Source organism: Stegostoma tigrinum, chromosome 13 (assembly GCF_030684315.1).
Source record: "Stegostoma tigrinum isolate sSteTig4 chromosome 13, sSteTig4.hap1, whole genome shotgun sequence".
NCBI classification, from domain to species: Eukaryota; Metazoa; Chordata; class Chondrichthyes; order Orectolobiformes; family Stegostomatidae; genus Stegostoma; species Stegostoma tigrinum.
In genome coordinates this window covers 38,361,299-38,382,267 of record NC_081366.1, presented here as the reverse complement: position 1 = coordinate 38,382,267, position 20,969 = coordinate 38,361,299, and the positions used below count along the sequence as shown (strand labels likewise).

At 40.2% G+C, this 20,969-nt stretch overlaps 1 protein-coding gene across 4 annotated transcripts in view; it reads left to right on the top strand.

The window, feature by feature from the left end:
- Window positions 1–266: 266 nt before the first annotated feature.
- Window positions 267–20,969, top strand: part of LOC125458190 (RUN and FYVE domain-containing protein 1-like) — a 52,775-nt gene continuing 32,072 nt past the window's right edge. The window contains exons 1-6 of one of the 4 annotated variants that reach the window (XM_059650694.1): window positions 267–595; window positions 6,284–6,457; window positions 6,544–6,661; window positions 6,742–6,843; window positions 14,784–14,907; window positions 18,139–18,203. In XM_059650694.1, coding sequence (XP_059506677.1) covers window positions 355–595; window positions 6,284–6,457; window positions 6,544–6,661; window positions 6,742–6,843; window positions 14,784–14,907; window positions 18,139–18,203 — 824 coding nt within the window. In that variant the 5' untranslated portion in view covers window positions 267–354. Of the gene's footprint in view, window positions 596–670; window positions 784–6,283; window positions 6,458–6,543; window positions 6,662–6,741; window positions 6,844–14,783; window positions 14,908–18,138; window positions 18,204–20,969 lie in introns of those variants that run through there. The other 3 variants (XM_059650692.1, XM_048543189.2, XM_059650693.1) reach the window with 3 other exon arrangements.

Below are 20,969 nucleotides of genomic sequence, written 5' to 3'. Positions count from 1 at the left end.
GAAATATTGGATGGGTCACGATCGCATTAAACGATAGGGTTGGCTCGACGGGCTGAATGGGCCACTGTTCTATTGACTCCTACAGGCGGGATTCCGGCTAGCTCACCAGCCAGTATGAAAGATGGAGCTTTATACGAAGGCACATTTCCTCTGCTCTGGGATGAGCCTAGTTCCCGGATTGTACATTAGAAATGTCATAACACAACAACTGACGACAGGTTTGGAAAAAAAACTTAGTGCGCCTGCGCAGCCGCCGCCTGCTGGTTAATTTCTCAAGGATTAACCGTCTTCAGCTACGTGACTCTCGCTCTGTTTCTCGGCGAGTGATTGCGTACGCCTGTGTCACGAGGGAAGATGGCGGACCAAACCGAGGATTTGAGTAGCGCCGCGGCTGAGGCAGACCACAAGACTGGATCGCCTTCGTCACCTGTCGCAAGCGTTCGAGGCTTGGAGGATGGTGGCTGGTCGACCCCCATACTGTCACTCGCCAGGAAAGCGTCAGAGACCCTATCGGCGAACTACGGGAGCGCTTTGAAATCAGCGGCGGTGGGATTCGCGGTCAAAGCAAGCAGCAGCGACAACACGATGACTAAAAGTAGGTTTTGGAATGGGGTGGGGGGGGGGCACGAGCGCGGGCCCGAGCCCGAGAGGCGGGGCCAATTAGGCGCGAGCCTTGGGGAACGGGCAGAGCTGGCAAGGGGTAGCGGGGCGCGAGGCTCGGGGACGCGCCATGCTGTTGGCGAAGTGTGGGACCAGGGAGCGCGCGGGTGCAAGAGGTGTGGGGTGAGTGGGAGGTTTATGGTCGGTGGCGAGTACTGATCCCGGCCGGATCCCCTCATTGCAAAAGAGTTGGGGTTTTGCTAATCGTTTTGAAATACAGCTACTGAAGAGCTTGGAGGCTTCACCAGCCCGCTTTTGCGATTGTTACAGTCATTTTAACATAACGTTTACCTTCTTGACCTGTCTGCGAGGTGATCGGTTGACATGTCATTTTACTGCGGTGCCTGTCTATTGTTGGCTAACTGTTCTGCCTGCAGCAGCTTCAACTTACTTTAAAGCCTGTTCAGATATGTTGTCACATACCTCTTGTGGCAATTGGGATTTAACCCTGGTTCTTTTGGCATCTCAGTTAGTTGTTGGTGTAGTGGGTTCAGTTCCATCAACAACTTTCCATCTCAACTTTTCCCCTTGTTTTGAGGTATGGTGACCCATGGGGTTAAACCACTGCCAGTTCTCTAATGAGAGAGCAGTCTTGTAGTCTGCTAGTACTGTATCAACTTTACCTTTGCATCTGGTCTGGAACTTGAGCTTGTGACTGTGCTGCCTGAACCCTGCATCTCAACAGGCATGTCTGATGGATTTATTGTTGGCTTCCTTCTCTTGTTTCTCACCAGGGTACCCAACTGTGACATTATCCAAAAGCAGTCATTTTTGATGTGTATGATGATGGCGTCCATCTCTACCTTGTCATTACCTGTTTTTGCTTATCCCACTGATGCTAAAATGTTAGCCTATTTGTTGGACATAAAATATTGAATTAGTAGTTTTCTCTGGTTAAGCTTGCACAAAGAAGCCATGGCCTCTGGTTTCCAGTTGCAAACTGTTCCCTATTTAAGGACTTTGCCTGGCTGGTCATATTTTGCCCATACTTTGAGAGAGCCTATTTCCACTTCTGCAACATAACCCAACCCTGTCCTGCTTCAGCTAATTAGCCAAATCCTTTATGCATACCTTTTTTGTTATTGTGACTTGATATTCCAGTTGACTTCTGACTGACAGCTTGTAGGCTACTCTTAAGATCATGACAGCATTCAAACCTCTGTGCGTGATCAGGTGTATTCACCATATGACTTGCATTGACTCCTGGTGTAAATGATCCCTTGATTTTAAAATTCTCATCCTTTTTCAATTCCTCCATGGGCACACCTTTCCAATCTCTAATCCTCTGCAGCCCACAACCTTTCAGATATCTGACTCTGATGCTTGCCTTTGAGCATCCCCCTGATTTTAATCATTCCCTAATAGGTAGCTGTGCCCTCAGCTCCTGAGGCCCCAAACTCTGGAGTTCCCATTGTAAACATCTTCAGCTTTGTAACTCCTTCCTCCTTTTAAGAAATGAATTCATATTTGCCTCTATGACCAAGCTTCTGGATATCTGCCCTGAAATTACCCTATTTGTTGACAACATAGTTTGCTCTATAATACTTTCGAAGTGGATTGAAATTATTGTTACATTAGAAATGCATTGTTCATAATGTTGTAGCTGTTAGACGCCGTCCTGTTTGGTGGAGGAAGTAGAAAAGCAAAGCAGAACTATGAAAAAAAGACTAGCAGTTAACATAAAGGGAAATCCTAAAGTCTTGTAAAGACCTATAAATAGCAAGAGAGTGGCTAATGGAGTAGTAGGACTCATCTGAGACCAAAAAGATGATTTGCAATTAGAGGCATGGGGCATGGCTGTGGTACTAAATAAATACTTTGCATCTGTCTTTACCAAAAAGGCTACTCATTGTGATGGTACTACGCTTTAAGAGGTGTATTTTGACTGGATTTTTCTTCGTATGAAAACATGTTAAGACGGTGGTGACAGGCTGTCTGTTTAAATCCAATAAAGTAAACAGCTTATGAGACCTGAGGTTTTTAAAAATTGGAACAATGGAAGCAGCTTCAATGTTATCAACCAGAGGCAAAAAAATGACTGAAGCAACATGCTGGCCAGCAAAATAATCTTAAGGATCATCGCAGCAAAAGATCCTGGTGCCAGAGGTCAAAGGAAAACTGAAATATTACGGCCAGTGTCGGCTGTATTTTTACCATCATTTTACTTCAAGAATTCTTGGTTGCGATTCATCTAGCCATGGTGCCTTAAGTTTAAGTGCCAACCATCTATCCAAGACTTGTCCCTTATTAAGTTTGATCCCCATTAGTGACAGGAAAAAAAATCTATCACCATGACCTGGTGTTACAGACCAGACCAAACCCCCTCAAAACATCATAAGAAGATGGCTTAGAACCTAAAATTTTCAAGCTCCGACAGAACAGGATTTTTAGATTTAGTTTTTCAGTAACAGTTGCTGGGATCTTGAAGCTGGGTTTGGAAGCTGCAGTATATCTGTCCCTGCTACTGAGTTTTCGTTTGTTTTTCCTCCGAGACAAGAGAGTTACATGTGAGGCAATCTATTTTACTGAATTTACCTTTGCCAAGGGTTTGTTTTGAGATGTTGCTCTTGGAACAATTCCTGTTTAGGAATTGAATAATCTTATTGTCCTGTTAAGTCTTCCAATAGAGTTGTATTTCTTTCTTTTTTCTATTTTAACTTGTGTATGAATAAAGTGTGTATTTCTTCAAATCTGGTAGTTTGACCAATCAAATTCCATCCAGAATGCAAAGCCTGTCACTTACCTAAAATTTTCTTATTTTAAAGGCAAGTGACAGGCTTTGCATTCTGGATGCAATTTGATTGGTCAAACTACCAGATTTGAAGAAATACACACTTTATTCATACACAAGTTAAAATAGAAAAAAGAAAGAAATACAACTCTATTGGAAGACTTAACAGGACAATAAGATTATTCAATTCCTAAACAGGAATTGTTCCAAGAGCAACATCTCAAAACAAACCCTTGGCAAAGGTAAATTCAGTAAAATAGATTGCCTCACATGTAACTCTCTTGTCTCGGAGGAAAAACAAACGAAAACTCAGTAGCAGGGACAGATATACTGCAGCTTCCAAACCCAGCTTCAAGATCCCAGCAACTGTTACTGAAAAACTAAATCTAAAAATCCTGTTCTGTCGGAGCTTGAAAATTTTAGCTTCAAAGCCACCTTCTTATTATGTTTTTAGGGGGTTTGGTCTGGTCTGTAAAACCAGGCCATGGTGATAGGAAAAAAATCTGTCACTAGTGGGGGTCAAAATTAATAAGGAACAAGTCTTGGATAGATGGTTGGCACTTAAGCTTAATGAGGCACCATGGCCAGATGTGAGGCGTTCAAAAATTCTTGAAGTAAATGAAGGTAAAAATACAGCTGACACTGGCCCTAATACTTCAGTTTTCCTTTGACCTTTGGTACCAGGATCGTTTGAGATGATCCTTAAGATTATTTGCTGACCAGCATGTTGCTTCGGGGATTTTTCTTTTCCTGGATGTTTTCACTGGTTGATAACAGATTTGAGGTAGTTGGTTCACTTAGTAAAAGTCTCTTGACTATTGTTAAAGCTCATAGTTTATCACAGCTGTTGCATGAAAGATTAACATTTTATTCAGTTCATTAAACTACAACAAATAACTGCTGGAAATCTGAAGCAGAGTGCTGGAGAAACTCGGTAGCTCTGGAAGCCTCTGCAGAGAGAAGAGTAGTTGAAATTACCACCATTTCCCAACATATTTAGTTCAGACGAAGGGTTGCTGGATCTTTAACATTAACAGTAATGTTATAAGACCAGTGATCCTTCATCAGAACTGAAAGCATCTGGGAAATGGTGTAATGTTGACTCCTCTTCTCTCTCCACACTTGCTTCCAGACCTGCTGAGTTTATTCAGCACTCAGTAAACTGAAGAAACAAAAACAGTGAGTTTTGACTGCACAGAACAGACACATTGCCCTGGAACTGGCAGAGAATTGAACACTTCCCCTTCTGTACAACTTGTTTCCAGTTCAACTGTTCGTTTATCTGAGAACCAATAAGTCAGTTGGTGGTAGGCAAAAAGTCTCTGTCATTGGTAACTCATTAGTTCAAAAACAAATCAACTTTTAGCTCGCAAAGACAACATCTGTACACCCCCCCCTTGGATCCAAATTGTCTGCAACTCAAACTTCAATTAATGTTTGTCCAAACATTTGCCTACGTAATGCTTCATGTAGGTCTCTGGTTACTTGCTTTCCAATTATACTGACACCTTTTTTTTTAAACACTGATTTTTTTTTTATAAAAGACAAATTTTCTCATCCAATCCATTTTTTCTTTTAAAAAAACACTCAAAGTAAAAAGACACTATCCTTTAGCAACTGCTAATTAGTGACTGAAATTGAAAAGCTTCACCAAAAAGTGGCTTAACCAACTAGGGAAGATTTTAGTGTATTTTCCCAAGTTTGGGGAATGGTAAATTACAAAAGGTTTTGGAGTAGATCTGTAGCTCAGGTTGTGGGTGTGAGATTGGTTGGCTGGCTGAGCTGGTTTGTTGTTTTGCAGAGTTTCGTTACCATGCTTGGTAACATCCTCAGTGCAGCCTCTGCTGAAGCGTTGGTGTGTTTTCCTGCCTGGTGCTCATTGAGAGGGAAGATAATGGGAACTGCAGATGCCGGAGAATCCGAGATAACAAAGTGTGGAGCTGGATGAACACATCAGGCTAAGCAGCATTTCAGGAGCACAACAGACCCTTCATCAGGTATAGGCACGAAACATCAGCTTTTGTGCTCCTGAGATGCTGCTTGGACTGCTGTATTCATCCAGTTCCACACTTTATCTCTGGTGTTCATTGAGATGGATTGCCTCACTTCTGGCTTTCCTTTGTAGTGAAATGTCTGTGGGGTCGAGTTCAATGCATTTATTAATAGCATGCTTCGTGAAGTGCCAGGCTTCCAGGAGTTCTTGTGCTTGTCTCTGTCTAGCCTGTCCCAGGATGTTGGTGTTGTCCCAGTCGAGTGGTGGTTCTCCATGTCCATGTGGATTGCAAAGGGTGTCCTCTTGTTGTTAGTTTCCTTCCTGTTTGTATGTACATGAACACCAACTGGGTACAAAAAGACACAACCAATACTCACTCGTCACAATCAAAATGGACGAGGAGAACCACGACTTCAACTGGGACAACACCAACATCCTGGGACAGGCTAGGCAGGGACGAGCACGAGAATTCCTGGAAGCCTGGCACTCCACGAAGCATGCTATTAATAAATGCATTGAACTCGACCCCATAGACATTCCACTATGAAGGAAAACCACAAGTGAGGCAATCCATCTCAACAACCCAGAGTTTAAGCACCAGGCAGGAAAACATCGCTTCATCAGAGGCCGCACTGAGGATGTTACCAAGCATGGTAACAAAAAATATCTGCAAAACAACAAACCAGTTTGGCGAGCCAATCAACTTCAAATTACAAAAGTGGTGAAGACAAGGCCTGAAAACAACTGCACTAAAGTGAGCATGCTGCAAAAATATTTTAAGATGGTTGGTTTTCGAACAACTTACAATACTTTTGTATAGATGTTAATTTCATTGTAAAATCATTTTTTCAATTGCACTTATCTGCTCTTTCTAATCATTATATTTTTTTAAAATTTAGATAATAATGAGCATATGAAAAATGAACGAGTCAACCTCATGAATATGATGAAACTTAGTATCAAAGTGCTTATTCAGTCTGCATTAAACCTGGGAAGGACTTTAGATGCAGATTTCCCTCCTCTTCAGCAGTTTTTTGTGGTTATGGAGCAATGCCTTAAACATGGACTGAAAGGTACGTCGGGGCATGTTGTTTTAGTGGTCTGCTTTTCATTCAATGAAAGATCACAAAACTGACAAAACATTTATTTTCTTTCTCAGTTAAAAAGACTTTCCTTGGCCCAAACAAGTCATTTTGGGGTCCTCTAGAGCTGGTGGAAAAACTTTGCCCTGAAGCTGCTGAAATAGCAGCCAGCGTTAGAGACCTGCCAGGACTAAAGTAAGTTTGGAAATTGTTTTACGTTAAGGTGCTTTATTGGATTTTTTTTAACAAAAAAAATCATAATGTTTACTTTTCAGAACTCCTGTAGGAAGAGGACGAGCATGGCTGAATCTTGCTTTAATGCAGAAGAAATTAGCCGATTATTTGAAGGCCTTGCTTGATCGGAAAGATCTGCTGAGGTGATTTGCTTTTGGATAAATTGCGTACTTTAACTCTGATAAAGTTCATAATCATTACTCTGAATCAAAAGACCCTGGAATGATTGCTGGGACGGTTAGTTGCTAAATGAAATTAAATCTTTGACTCTTGCTATACAAATGGGCCATGATCAACCTACAAATCTGTATCAGTGCTATTCCCCATTAGCATGTGGCCTAATAACAAAGGAACAGAGTAAGTCATTCAGCCCCTCAAGTCAGCTCTGCCATGTTAGTGAGTCTGATCTGTGGCCTAACTCTGTATACTTGCCTCTGGTCCATATCCGTTATACTTTTGCTTAACGAAAAATGATCCATCTCCAATTTAAAATTAACAACTGATCTAACATCCACTGCTGTTGTGGACGTAAGTTCCAAACCTCCTGCCAGCTCTTCTGTTCAGAAGTGCCTTCTTACATCTCTCCTGAACTGTTTGGCCCTAATTCAAAAATATGTTGCCTGGTTCTAGATTCCCTAAACAGTGGCAATAGCTTACTTTAATGTATCCTGTCTTGTCCTGTTAATATCTTGAAGACTACCATCCAATCCCTTTTTAACCTTCTAAATTCTAGACACAACAGGCCTAATTTTTGTTATCGCTCCTTATAAATTAGCCTGTGAAATCCAGGTATCATTCTTAAAAACCTGTGTTGACCCTTCAAGGCCAGCATATCCTTCCTAAGATATGGTGCCCAGGATCTGCTCTCTAGTCCAAGTGGGGTCTAACCTTTTGTATAACTGCAGCATAATTTCTGCATCATTATTGCTCCAGTCTGGTAGCTATAAAGGCCAGCATTAGCTGTCCTGATTATTTTCTATCCCTGTGGCATTTTAAAGACCTATGCAACTGGACACCCACTGCGTTTAACTTCGTACTATCTAGAACCTGATCTGTCTTTTTGTTGTTATTGATTCTAGAGTGTATGCTAATCCAACATTTGGTAGCCATCTGTTTTCCCTTTAAAAGACTGAGCTGCCTTGCTGAACCCCTGCATTCCTTGATGTGTAGGTATACAACAGTGCTAGTTGTTTTAGGAACTTAAAAGCAGTGACTGAAGGGGAAATCATACAGTTCTAAGTCAAGATGGTGTGGATTGGAGGGAGCTTGCGGTTGGTGTTGCTCCTGTGCATCTGCTGCCCTTTATCCTTTTAGATGGTAGAACCTGCAAGTTTGGAAACTGCTGTTGAAGGAGCCTTGGTGAGTTACTATAGTGCACTTTGTAAATGGTACACACTGCTGTCTCTGCATCACAACAAGGCAATATCTTATGTTGGTGAAACAACTGAATATGAAAAGTAGTAAATGTGGTGCTAATCCAGGCGGTTGCTTAGTCCTGGATGGTGTCAGACTACTCCAAATGTTGCCTCGTTCACCTAAGTGGCAAGCATTTCATCATATTTCTGACTGACAGGTATGGGGAGGGGTCACCAGCTGAATTACATGCTGCAGATTTCCTAGCCTTAATTCTAAATTTCCTTTTTCCAGTATTTCTTACAGTTCCTTCCTTTCTTTGTAAAGCAGTCAGATAATTGACTGCTGCTACCCATGTGTTTCAGTTTGGAGATTTCTTCTTCAGCATTTGAATTAAACCCTGCAATATCGATACTCAATCTTCTTACAGTAACATACTTTGAAGATGCTTTATCTCACAGTGACTTATGAATCCCTTATTTAGAATTACTTCCAATATTTTAGTTTTAAAGTGTCACCGTACCTATTGCTTCAAGAGGAAGAGTTTCTGTAGGTAAAATAGTTTTTACTATTCTTCTGATCTTTTTAGCTTCCTTGAGCAAAGAACAATTTACTTCCGTGTCCTAAAAAGAAAACTTAAGCCATCCTGTATTTGAGATGCTCATGGAGATTTGCATAAGAAGCATCACTGAAAACAATGTTATGTTCCTGGAATTTTCTAATGCTGAATATTTCTAAATATCTGCTTCATTTTAAATTTATTCAGTGTTTTGTTTGAATACTATCTTCCACCTTGGGATCTTTCTCACTTAACTCTGAAGACCTCAAAACAAGCATCTAGTCTCATCTAGGTGTCACCCATTTCCATCATACAAATAGATGTTGGAATGCATCCATTTCACTTTTGTCAGCTGCTGCATCTTTTCTTGAGGCTGTACTTTGAACAGTAACAATAAGGTTAACTTTTCAAAATAAGATTGATGCAAAGTTATACTCAATCCATTTTACAATCTGTAGTTAAAAGACCTTGCAGCCTGACTTCCAATTTTGAATTCTGCTCTTACCCCTTTTTATGGCACTTCTTAAAATCCATCGCCCCTATTTTTAAAAAAAAATCATCTATGTCTTATAAAGATGCCTGAAAGCTGCTTCCTCATGCCCCTGATGTCAGTAAAACATGAAGCCCACTTTCAACTGGAGACAGCGCAAGTTTACTAAGATGGACCTTTATTGAGAAGTTCCGAACTTGAGGCATTGTTTAGACCATTTATTCGTTTGTTTAACTTGCAGGGTGCGTTCGCTACTTTTGGGCTTCGGCCATCAGAAATTTTTTTCAATGGCCTTTCCTACTTATTACATTTCTTTATCAACTAGCCCTTTCTGATAAATATTTAACTTTAGTGTCTACTTTTGTTGTTGTGTTCCTGGACCAGTGGCATCTTGTTAGAGCTAATTTATCCTCCCACAGGCAACTGTCTGATTCTCGTACCTATGTTACATATGGTTATGTACCTATTCCTCATTACTGTAAGTCCTTTTAGAATTTGAAAACTCGTGATCCACACCATACAACCTTGAAGAGGGTGCCTGAGCAGTCTGGTTCCCATGCTGTACAGTTATTGTTTTTGGATCTTTACCTTTTCCCCTTGTCTCTTCATTCTTTAAGCTCTTCCCTCTTATAAAAATGCGTTCCTGATTGAAACTGGCTTCCAATAGCTTTATTATGGCTTCAGCTTTGCCATATATCAAAAAAAACTATTCTAGTTCATAGGAGCATAGGAACTGGAGTAGGCCATTAATTCCCTCATGACCAGTGAGGTAATGGCTTATCTGTGGCCAAATTCTGCATACTTCCTTTCGATCCATACTCCTCAAAATGTTTGCTTAACTTAGAACTTGAAATTAGCAACTGATCTAGCATCAACTGTTGTTTGTGAAGGAATTCCAAATCTCTGCCACCTTTTGTGTCTAGAAGTGCTTCCTAGCATCGGAATGACCTGGCCCTAATTTTTGAATTGTGCCCACCTAGTTCTAGAATCTCCAACCAGTGAATCACATTGGATGAAGACTGGCACTTATGATGCTGGGGACTTCATTAAACTGAATCATCCACTTGGCACTTCTGGCTGAAGATGGATGCAAATACCTAAGCATAGTCTTTTATATGGCATTGACCCATTGTCGAGGATGGGAATATTTGAACATCCTCCAATCCAGTGAGTTGTTTAATAGACCACCAGCATTTACGATTGGCTGTGGTAGGATTGCAAAGCGTAATTGTGAGCAGGGGTAACCAGGTGTAGAGCTGGATGAATACAACTGCTGGTGGTGGGATTGCTCAGGTCTTTATGTTAAAAGCTGCTTCTACTGTTTGGCTTGCAAGTTATTCTGTGTTTGGCTTCACTAGGTTGAGCCATCATTTTTAGATATACCTGGTTCTGCTCCTGCTGCAGTCTCCTGCATTCTTTTTTGAAACAGGTTTGATCTTTATGGTTTGCTAGTAGAACCAGGCCATGAGCTTGTAGTTAGCATTTAAATACAGTTCTCCTAATGACCCACAGCCCATGATGGATGACTAGTTTTGAGTAGCTAGACATTCAGTGTAGTTGGTTGTGCCACATAACACATTGGAGGGCATCCTACGTGTGAAGATAGGAGTTAGTCTCTAAGTTGCTGTGCAGCAGCCATGATGCTGAGCATGTTGTGGAGAGCACACTCAGTGAGGTGGTCACACTGCAGGTGAAGACTGAACAGGCAGAAAGGGTGTGGGTGACCACAAGACTAAGTAGAGGAAGGCAGGTAGTACAAGGTTCCAGTGGAGCTCAGTGCAAGCTAGAAGAACAACACGTCATTTTCTGCTTGGGAATCTTGCATCCCTCTGGACTCAATATCGAGTTCAATAATTTTAGGGCCTTCACTCTCATGTCCCAGCTCCCTATGCCATACACCAGGTCCTGTTATCACAGAGCATGCCATTATACACTACATATTGTTAGTCACTAACGTTCTGTACTAACAACTATTCACCCTCCTAGCCAGAGGATTATCAACTGCTTTGTCTATCCAACTGCTCTCCTTGTGGTTCTATCCAATTATTTACTCCCCCAAACCCCTCCCTATTTTCTGCTAATGAACTGACGTTTTCTCGGCTACCGTCAGTTCTGAGGAAGGGTGACCAGACTCGAAACGTTAACTCTGATATTTTCTTCACAGATGCTGCCAGACATGCTGAGCTTTTCCAGCAACTGCTGTTTTTGTTAGTACAGGAGTCCCCTGTCGCCAAGCCCCTTTTCTAATAGTCAGAATTGTACAGCACAAAAATGAAATCGGAAGAGACTGCAAGTGAATCAGGAAGGAACAGAAATTAAAGACCTGTTAAGGCACAAAGGGGTTTGGCAATGTTGGATGGTATTTATTTTAATGCAAGGAGTCTGACAAACAAGACAGATGAGTTGAGGACAAACTAAAACATGGGAGTTTGATATAATTGCTATCAGTGAATCATAGTTGAAAGAGGGTGTAGGGTTTTCAGGTGAGAAGGGAAGAGGTAAAAGAGGAGGAGTTGTCAGTTTTTCATGGGAATTGATTACAGGAGTGAGGAAGGATGACATCATAGTCTCCTCAATGGAACCATATTGATAAATATAAAAAGCAAAAAGAAGTAATCACATTTGTTGTTCCAGAGTCTGTCTCAGGCCAGATGAGGCAAGGCCAGCCGATTTCTTTCCCCAGAGGAACTTAATGTGCCAGATGCACTCTCCTGACAGTGGTGGTTGTGTTTAGACTAACGTTTTGGCTTTTCAGATTTTATTGAATTAAAATTTTGCCAGCTGCCATATTATACTTCGATCCCCAGAGTATTAGCCTGGGGCTCTGGACTACTAACCCAGTGACACTATGATACCGGTTCAAATTCTCCTTGTACAGCCTGCCTAGAAACGCTTCATGATGTAGCCAATTGCTCTTCAACTTATTGACTGTGTTTTAACAATCCCTCAGGATTTTCCCAATGACTTTTACAGTTATTATGTAGCTTTTGTTTAATAATCTATATAATTATTGCAGCCTGTTACTGTTAAGGTTAACATAACGTTTCACCACTTTGAATGTTGAGTTATACCTTGTAGGGATGGAGAGCTCTTAGGTTCTCAAGTCTCTTTGTGGATAACTCTAAGCCTCCATTCTTCACATTCTTCAATTCGTCCGTTTGAACCTATTTAAGCTGATCACAATGCCTCAAAAATAAAATTTTTATCTTGTGTTTAAATCATGAATGGTCTTGCTCTGTTCTCTCTATTTTCTCCAGCCTTATTTCCAACCCTCTACCCCGTGTTCTGTTTTCTCTGAAACAGTTATTTTTTTGGCCCATTCCTTTAGCTACCTGCTTTTTTGGTTTTGAGCTTTTCTTTGATCAAAATTTTGATCATTCATTCTTCTGAATATATTCTTGATTTTCTATTAATTTCTTCCTTACACTTTCATGTGCTGTGGGATCTTTTCTTAGTCTGAAGGAGTAATAATGCAACTTGCTCCTTTTTATCCACTTTTAGTGGTTATCGAATCCTGTTTAAATCAGAATGCCCAAGCAAAGTACTTCTTCAACCTGACACACATCAACCCTTTTCTGACTTCGAGTTCTCTTCTACAGACCAAGAATTAAAGTTTAAGAAGGCATCCTAGAAGCTGGAAGACAAAATCCTGAAATCCAGTTCACAGTAGAAGTTCCTGGGAACCTGTTAAAGTTTACAAATAACTGTGGTTCTGTCAACCTGGTAAAACCTGAAGGAGTGGACTATTACCAATCCCCAATATTATGCTTATCAATTTTTATTTTAATGGAAGTGATGTCATCTTATTTCACTGTCATTTGCTTTCTGTTCTCCCCTTTAGTTCTTGAGGTTTAATTGTAGCCACTGTTTCCTATTCCACTCTTTAAAGTCACTTACTTGCATTACCCAGAACCAGTTCAAGTAGTGTAACTGAGATAGTAGGAACTGCAGATGCTGGAGAATTTGAGATAACAAGGTGTGGAGCTGGATGAACACAGCAGGCCGAGGAGCAGGAAGCCTGACGTTTCAGGCCTAGACCCTTCAGAAAATTTTCCAAGGAGGGTCTAGGCCCGAAACATCAGCTTTTTCTGCTCCGCTGCTGTTTAGCCTGCTGTGTTCATCCAGCTCTACACCTTGTTATCCCAAGTAGGATGACTGTCTCGTTGGAGCAGCAACTTATCATTGAGGGAAACACACACTGTCTCTGTCTGTCTTTTTTTTAAATTACTTTTCTATCTTACCTTGCTTTTTTTTGGTTAACTGAATTTCCATTTTATAACTATTATCGTCATTGCTCTTAACTTTTTTCTAAAATTTTCATCTATTTTTCCTTTGCACTGTTTGATCAGACTGCTAGATCAATGTAAAATTGATTAAAATGTGGAGCTGGGGGAGCATAGAAGGTCTGACTTTCCTCCTGCTCAGCTGTTATCTGACCTGCTGTGCTCCTCCAGCTCCACATTTTATCGACTCTAACTTCCAGCATCTGTAGACCTTGTTATCTCCAGATCTGTGCTCCTGAGATGCTGCTGGGCCTGCTGTGTTCATCCAGCCTCACATTTCATTATCTTGGATTCTCCAGCATCTGCAGTTCCCATTATCACCAATATAAAGTGTGTTTGTTTGTGTCATTTCACATTTTAACTCATTAACTCCAGAACTTTTGACGTTGTTTAATTATAATAACTACCATTTTCTCCATCAGTTCCCTCCCCAAAAACAAATTATACTGACCTATATTTAATTAACCTACATGCAGCTATGCTTGATGTGTTGATTTTCAGTTTTAATCGCTACTGTGGTTCCTCAGCTTTCATTAATATGACCAAGGTAATGTTGGGGGAGGTGATCACCTAGTACTATTATCACCTAGACTATTAATCTAGAGAGACCAAGGTAATGTTCTGGGGACCTGGGTTTAAATCCCAGATGGTGAGTGGTTACCTGGCCATAGGGTGAGGGGATTTGAAATATAAAATAAAAAGATGGTTTGATTGAGATATTCAGAGCTGGCTGCTTGGAAATTGACTCTAGCACTCCTGTGTGCTGCATGGTTTTCTTCAGCCTGATCTATTAATAGCTTTTTGTTATATTTACTTTCAATATTTGGAGCTCAGTAAACTTCACAGAAGCAGCCTTCCAAATGTCTTCAGTGCATCCAGCTTGAGAATTCTAAGATGTTCATTTTTATCTCACATTTACACTGTTCACCAGTTTTTCATGCTTACTCAGGACTCTGTTTGTTGTCATTAAATATTTTGGAAGAGGAATAGAGATTTGTATAGGCGACTGTTGGGTCACACATCATATTTGGTTCCATTTAATAGTACCATGATGCCACGTTGACAGCACCACAGATTGTAGTAGTTCCAGAATCTTGAAAGCCTTCATTGTTTTCTTTTATATTAAATGTGTGAACATAATGTTGTTTTGAAGTTGAGTTTTAGAATTCTTAATTACACTGGTTACTAATCTGATGTTGCTCTGAAATTTGATTGCATGATGCAATTTTATTTGTTTGAAAAGTGGGGAATTTTCTTAGTGAAAGGAAGATACATGCTAACAATGGTTTTAGTAGTTCATATCCTTTTTATGACTTGTTCATACTGTTCTGTAGTAAAATGGATGCCAGTTGACAATTTAAATTGCTTTGAATTAATTAATGCATTTTGTTACTCTAGTGAATTCTATGATCCAAATGCACTGATGCTGCACGATGAGGGAGCAATCATTGTTGGCCTGCTGGTGGGCCTTACGGTTATTGATGCAAATCTTTGTTTAAAAGGAGAAGACTTGGATTCTCAGGTAATAATAGATATTCTGTACCAGTTTTTTTATTCAAACCCTGCTTTTGTTGCAGAAATGTTCTGGACTTTGCTTACTGTTTATTTTAAGAATTGTTGCTTCAGAGTTTATAGATCTGCTTTATTTGAAAGATTCTGTGTCTCAAAGACTTGTCTCCATATTCCTGTTTCTTTATACAGAAAAACAAAATATTATATCTTTTCTGTTCTCTGTTGCAAAACGTGATAATTAGCACTGTTTATTGTTAGCTTTTTCTGATCACTTGCCCCTTTAAGAAATACCAGCATTTAAATAACATTCTTTAAAACTCATTTGACATATTCAATATGTGAGAAATATAGGGATTTCAGTGTAGGATTTTTAAAAACATAGTCGTTGAATAAGTTCAAGTTCACTTGCGTTTAAATGACCTGTTGAACAAATCTGTCAATTAAGATTAAAATGGTAAAGGCTAGAAATACACAACAGGCCAGACAACATTTGTGGACAAAGATGCATGTTAACTTTTCAGATCAGTGACCTCTTAACATCACTGAACAAGTGTTTTGATATTAGCCATCTGTGGAGCAGGTGTTACTTGAACCTAGGTTTCCTTGATCAGACCTAGGGATACCAGTGTTCTGCAAGAACCCTCATTGGATCTGCATTACTACTTTTCTTTTTAAACAGCACAAAGCGCTTTCACTCCTGAGTAACCTTCTCCCCACCAAAATCACTGTGACAGTTTTTGTGTTCATGTTTTAAGACTACTATCTATGACCAGTAATCACCAGTGTAACCAATTTAATATTTGCAAGCAAAGCTCATTATGGGCAATACAAACTATCAAAAGTGAGGGGAAGTTGGAGACGGAAGGGGCTAATTCAAAATGGAGTTGGTGGGGGAAATAAAGCACTGTATCCCCCAGGGTGCCTAGCTCTCCCTGAAGGCATCTAGAGCATTGATGGACAGCACACTCCCTTCCCAAGGATACCTGACATGAATATCACCATTCGGGCCTCCTTTACAAAGGGTGATGGATGAATTAGGTGATGAATTCCAGTCGGGCAGGCCATTGCCTACTACCAAGAGACCTCATGCTCCATGAGCTCCACTGAGAGATTGATTTAATGTTAACACCTTTTACGGTCCATGGGGAAATCTTTTCAAACGTTGCTAGAGCCACTGAGAATTTCAGCATTTTCTGTTTTCGGATTTTCAACATCTACACAGTTTTGCTAGTATTAGTTAAATGTTTTAAGACTGAGATTCATTTAAATGTTTTAATTTTGTGTTAAATTTATATTTCTTTCAAATGAACATACGGAGAATGACTAACACCTAACTGTAAATATCCTAAGGAAAAACTAGCTGATAATCTTTGGCCATGTTAAATTGTCTATTGTGTCCAGGGATGTGAGAGTTAGGTGAGTTAGCCATGGGAAATGCAGGGTTACAGGTGTTGTGGTGGGGGGGGGGGGGGGGGGGGGTGGAGGAGCCTGGGTGGGATGCTAGGTGAGGACTTGTTGAGCTGAATGGCCTGTTTCTGCACTGTAGGGATTCTATAATTCCCTGATTCCACGGGAATTGGTTCTGGATCCTCTTTCTTTTGTAATTTATACTGTATAAATGATTTGGATGAGAATATGAAGGCATGGTTAGTAAGTTTACAGACAACGCCAAAATTGGTGACTTAGTAGAAAATGAAAGTTTTCTAAGATTACAAAGAAGATCAATTGGGTCAATGGGCTGAAAAATGGCAGATGGACTTCAATCTGTGGGGTGTTGCATTTTGGTACAACAAAGCAGGGTAGGACTTATACAATTTAATGGTACGGCCTTGGGTAGTGTTGTAGAACAGAGGGATCTAGGGGTTCAGGTACATAATTCTTTTTGAAGTTTCCATCAGATGTAGGCAGGGTGGTTAAAAAGACAATTGGCAGGCTTGCCTTCATTGCTCAGCCCTTTTGAGTATAGGGAAGTCATTGAGGTTGTACATAACAACACTGGTGAGGTTTCTTCTGGAATACTGTGTTCAGTTCTGGTTGTCCGTTATGTAAAATAATTATTTAAGCTGGAGAGAGTTCAGAAGAGACTTACCAGGATGTTGTCAGGTATGGAAGGTTTACATTACAAAGAAAGGCTGGATAGGCTGGGACTCTTTCAGTGGAATGTAGGAGATTGAGAAGTGACCTGACAGAAATTGATAAAGTAATGAGGGATATGGATGGGGTTAATGGTTGTTTTTTCCCTGGGATGGAGGACTTCAAGACTAGGGGGCGTTTTATTTAGTGAGAGGAGTGGGATTTTAGAAATGACGTATTGTGCGTGTGCGCATAGTCGTATGGTCCTGAGAGAAGTCGTGGCTGTGGGTGCCACTACGTTTTAGGAGACATGTTGATAAGTACATGAATAGGAACTGTTTGGAAGGATATGGGCCAGGAGCAGGCAGGTGTGACCAGGTTAGTTTGGGATAATGTTCAGAATGGACTGCTTGGACCAAAAGGTCTGATTCTGTGCTGTATGACTCTGTGAGCCAAAGCCAATTATTGGTCAAATCAATTTTAACAGCAAATTTTTTACATGTTCAATATGTTTAAAGCTAGTTAGTATTTTGTTGTTTAGAAATCTCAATTTCTATTCTGACAATTCTATTGCAGAGTACTTAGGTGTATGTGACACCATCTAGAATATTTTACACACCTGTCTAAACCCATTGTCAGTTACATTATTATGTAAGGAATTTGCATGAGTACATCCTAGTGACTGCTTTTCCATGACTTTTTAAAAAAATTCCAATAAGCTTAATATATACAGAAATTAATGGAAATACACAGCAGCCAGGGAATGCTTTAATGGCAGTTGCTCACTGTGCCTCTGATCACAGCAGTTCCTCTCCTTCCTCCCCCAAAAAAGTAAATAAGAGATTCATTGCTGAAAACCATAACACCAATGCGTCTATCGCTTTGAAAGGGGCAGTGTATTCAGAAGCTTTGCAAATAGTTTATTACTGTTTGTGTAAGACAAAAGTTAACTGCCATCATATTAAATGGGTGGCCAGCCTTTTATTCCTTTTTGTGTTTTTGTCTCTTGCTGACTGGAGAGATTTTTGTTTGTGCAGACCCCCGGACTACATACCTCTGTTTCAAAATTAGTACTTTAAAAGTTATGGCTAAATTTAAAATATTTTAGATTCAGACCAAGTTCATTCAGGCAAGTTCATTCTCATAGATGTATCGAATTGACTTTCAGGTTGGGGTGATTGACTTTTCACTGTATCTTAAAGATGGAACTCAGGATCATGCTGACTGCAGACAGTGAGTAGTCAAATCCACTGGCGTGGAAATTTTTAAAATGGTGGATATTTGTATTTTTCAAATTGTGATAAAATTGCTGTCCCATGTGTACCTCCACAGCTGTGCATATTAATAATCAAATTTGAGAAGGAGCTATTCCAACAGTGATATTTCCTTTTGTGCTGTAAAATGGCATTTACCGATGCAGACTTGACTAGCTCACTTTAGTTTTTTCTGTTTTCATTGACCTTTTTCCCCAATCAACCTAGAATCTAGATCTAGAGTTAAGGATTTTAATGTTAAACTTTTAACCATATTTCCTTATTTTGTTACATTGTACCAAGGTAAGTTTTTACCTAAGATGGCATCAGGAATTGCAGTATTGTATACTTTTCACTGTACTCCTGTATCCCTGTGCTTGAATACACATGACAACGAAATCTAATTCTAATTCCATGTTTGATCTAGCACACCTTATTAACAAGCCATTTCTATGTTGACTGGTCTATGGACTATTAAATGTAACTAAAATATTTTACTTTTTCTCCACTTCACACCTATCTTCGAGAAGGTGGTGGTTGCTTTTTACTAGGATAGGATTGCATAAAAGATTGTGCCAATATGTCATGAGGAACACCTGGTTTGATGGACAAGAGCAGAGTTTTGTGATTTCCTTTCTGCTACCCCAAAAACAAAACCTGAGAGTCAATTGACAGTGTTCCAAATGTGTTGTGGTGTAACAGTGACGTCAGTAGATGTATGCTAGAGTCTGAGAAGCGAGCAAGAACAAGCAGCACCAGAGAGATGTACTATCCCTACATATGTATTATAGTGTAGCTGAATAGAGTTTGGTAGAAACCTACCAGAATCGGAGTGTAGCCATCCTCTGGTAGGGGAAGCTTTCCTAATATATACCAGGCCACAGTTCACCCAAAGGAGCATCCAAAAAGGGAACCAAACTATAAACTAATGTGGCAGTGGTAACAATCTCAATTTAACAATGCCATCACTTTGTTTGTTCCAATCAAAGGACAACTTCAAAGAAAAAAATTAAGACCATTATTGTGGTGAGAGGCAATCTGAGAATCAGTCACAATGTCCACCTCAGTTGAATAGCTGCTGTTTCTTCCACAGCAGTTTGAGAACTTCAAAGGTACAGACAGCACTGTTAAGAGTTATGGAAAAGACAGTTCCAGAGGTATTGAACAACATTAGGTTTGCATACCAAGGAGCACAAGAAACAGGTTAGTGCATTCGTGTATGCAGGAAGGACCTCGGCAGATACAAGCAGAAGAATCCTCTGTAGCTTTTGAAGACATCCTAAAACATTTAATGCTATTACAGGCCACTGGGATAACTTGCTAGAAATCAAACCCTGCTCTTGCCAGAGTTGTAACAAAGGTGAACATGTTTGATTATCACAAAATTACCCAGTTTTACCTAACTGTCTAACTTGGATTGAAAGTAAATATGCCATCAGGTTTCTGTACTTAATCAAACAAAAGTGTTTATTGCAAACAAGTTATCTTTAACTGGTGATAAATGTGAATTACTAATGAAAACACATAAACTATCCTTTCTTAAGTACCCACATATACAAACCGATATAACAAAGGTATGGATTTTGAGTGCTTTTAAAAGAAAAGCAGGCAATAGTGCCAGTCTGGAGTACAGGATTCCATTCGTTATTTTAGCTTGACATCTTCCCATTTTCTTCAATCCTTTTTCAGTCTTTTGGTGCAAACAACCTTGTGTTGTCAGAAATGTTGTCTTCCAGTCACTGGTTGAGAATTGATCCTTTCAATAACCTTGAAGACATTTTCCGTCCTCCGCCCCCCCCCCCCCCCCCCCCCCCCACCCCCCCCCCCCTTTCCTTTGACAGGGTGTGCAGAGAGTGGAGTTAGAGGAAAAAGTGGGTGAGAATAGCTTGCAGGATCTGGCTATCCTGGGCCATCTTATAAACAGGATTGAGAGAGAGCTTTATCTTGATGCTTTCCCTTCAGACCTGTCTCTGCTCTGTTACTTAAACACAACCTCATCAACTAGATATCAACCAATCCAGTTACTGTTGTTGAGCATTCTTGCAATCGCACAAACTGGTCAGTGGAAAAGCCAATCAAGCCAGTGTCTCTGGGCAAAATTGCATCAAGTGCAGACAATTTGTCTGGCTTTGAAATCCCCTGAACTGTAACATCATTTCTCAGGCACTTGTTGGCTCCATTGGCTTTGCAGGCTGCAAATGATTCTATAAAATAATTACAAAAGTGGTAGCTATTCTGCTTCACAGTCCAAAAATAAAGAACATTTAGAAGAAGTGGTCCTCACAATGTTTACTTGGGCCTCAGCTGGAACCTCCATGTTTAAGCGAGTATGACGGCAGTCCCAAAGGCCAGGGAGAGTCTGTCAAATCATTGTTCATTGGAAGGTTAGCCATAAAGCTTTAGCTAGCACAGCAGTGCCGATAGCATTTGGTGCTGACTGACTTTTTCAATACAAGGCGTTGGAAAATGAAAAAACTCATTCTCCACTTGTTTTTGAAGTTCGCAATGAAAAGCTTTTTGACTTTGCAGACAAAAGACCACCTTTCTACTTGTGCAAGTGGTTCAACACAATGTGAGACCAAACAGGATGCAAAATCGGGTCATACTCTGGAAATATCAAAAGTTTTTTTTTGGAGCTTTGGGCAGGTCCAAAAATGGCAGCCCCACCCATTCAAAAGACTGGCAAAATGAGCAAAGAGTGGAAAATTCTGCAGCAGCCATTTTAAAATGTTCACATTGTAAAATC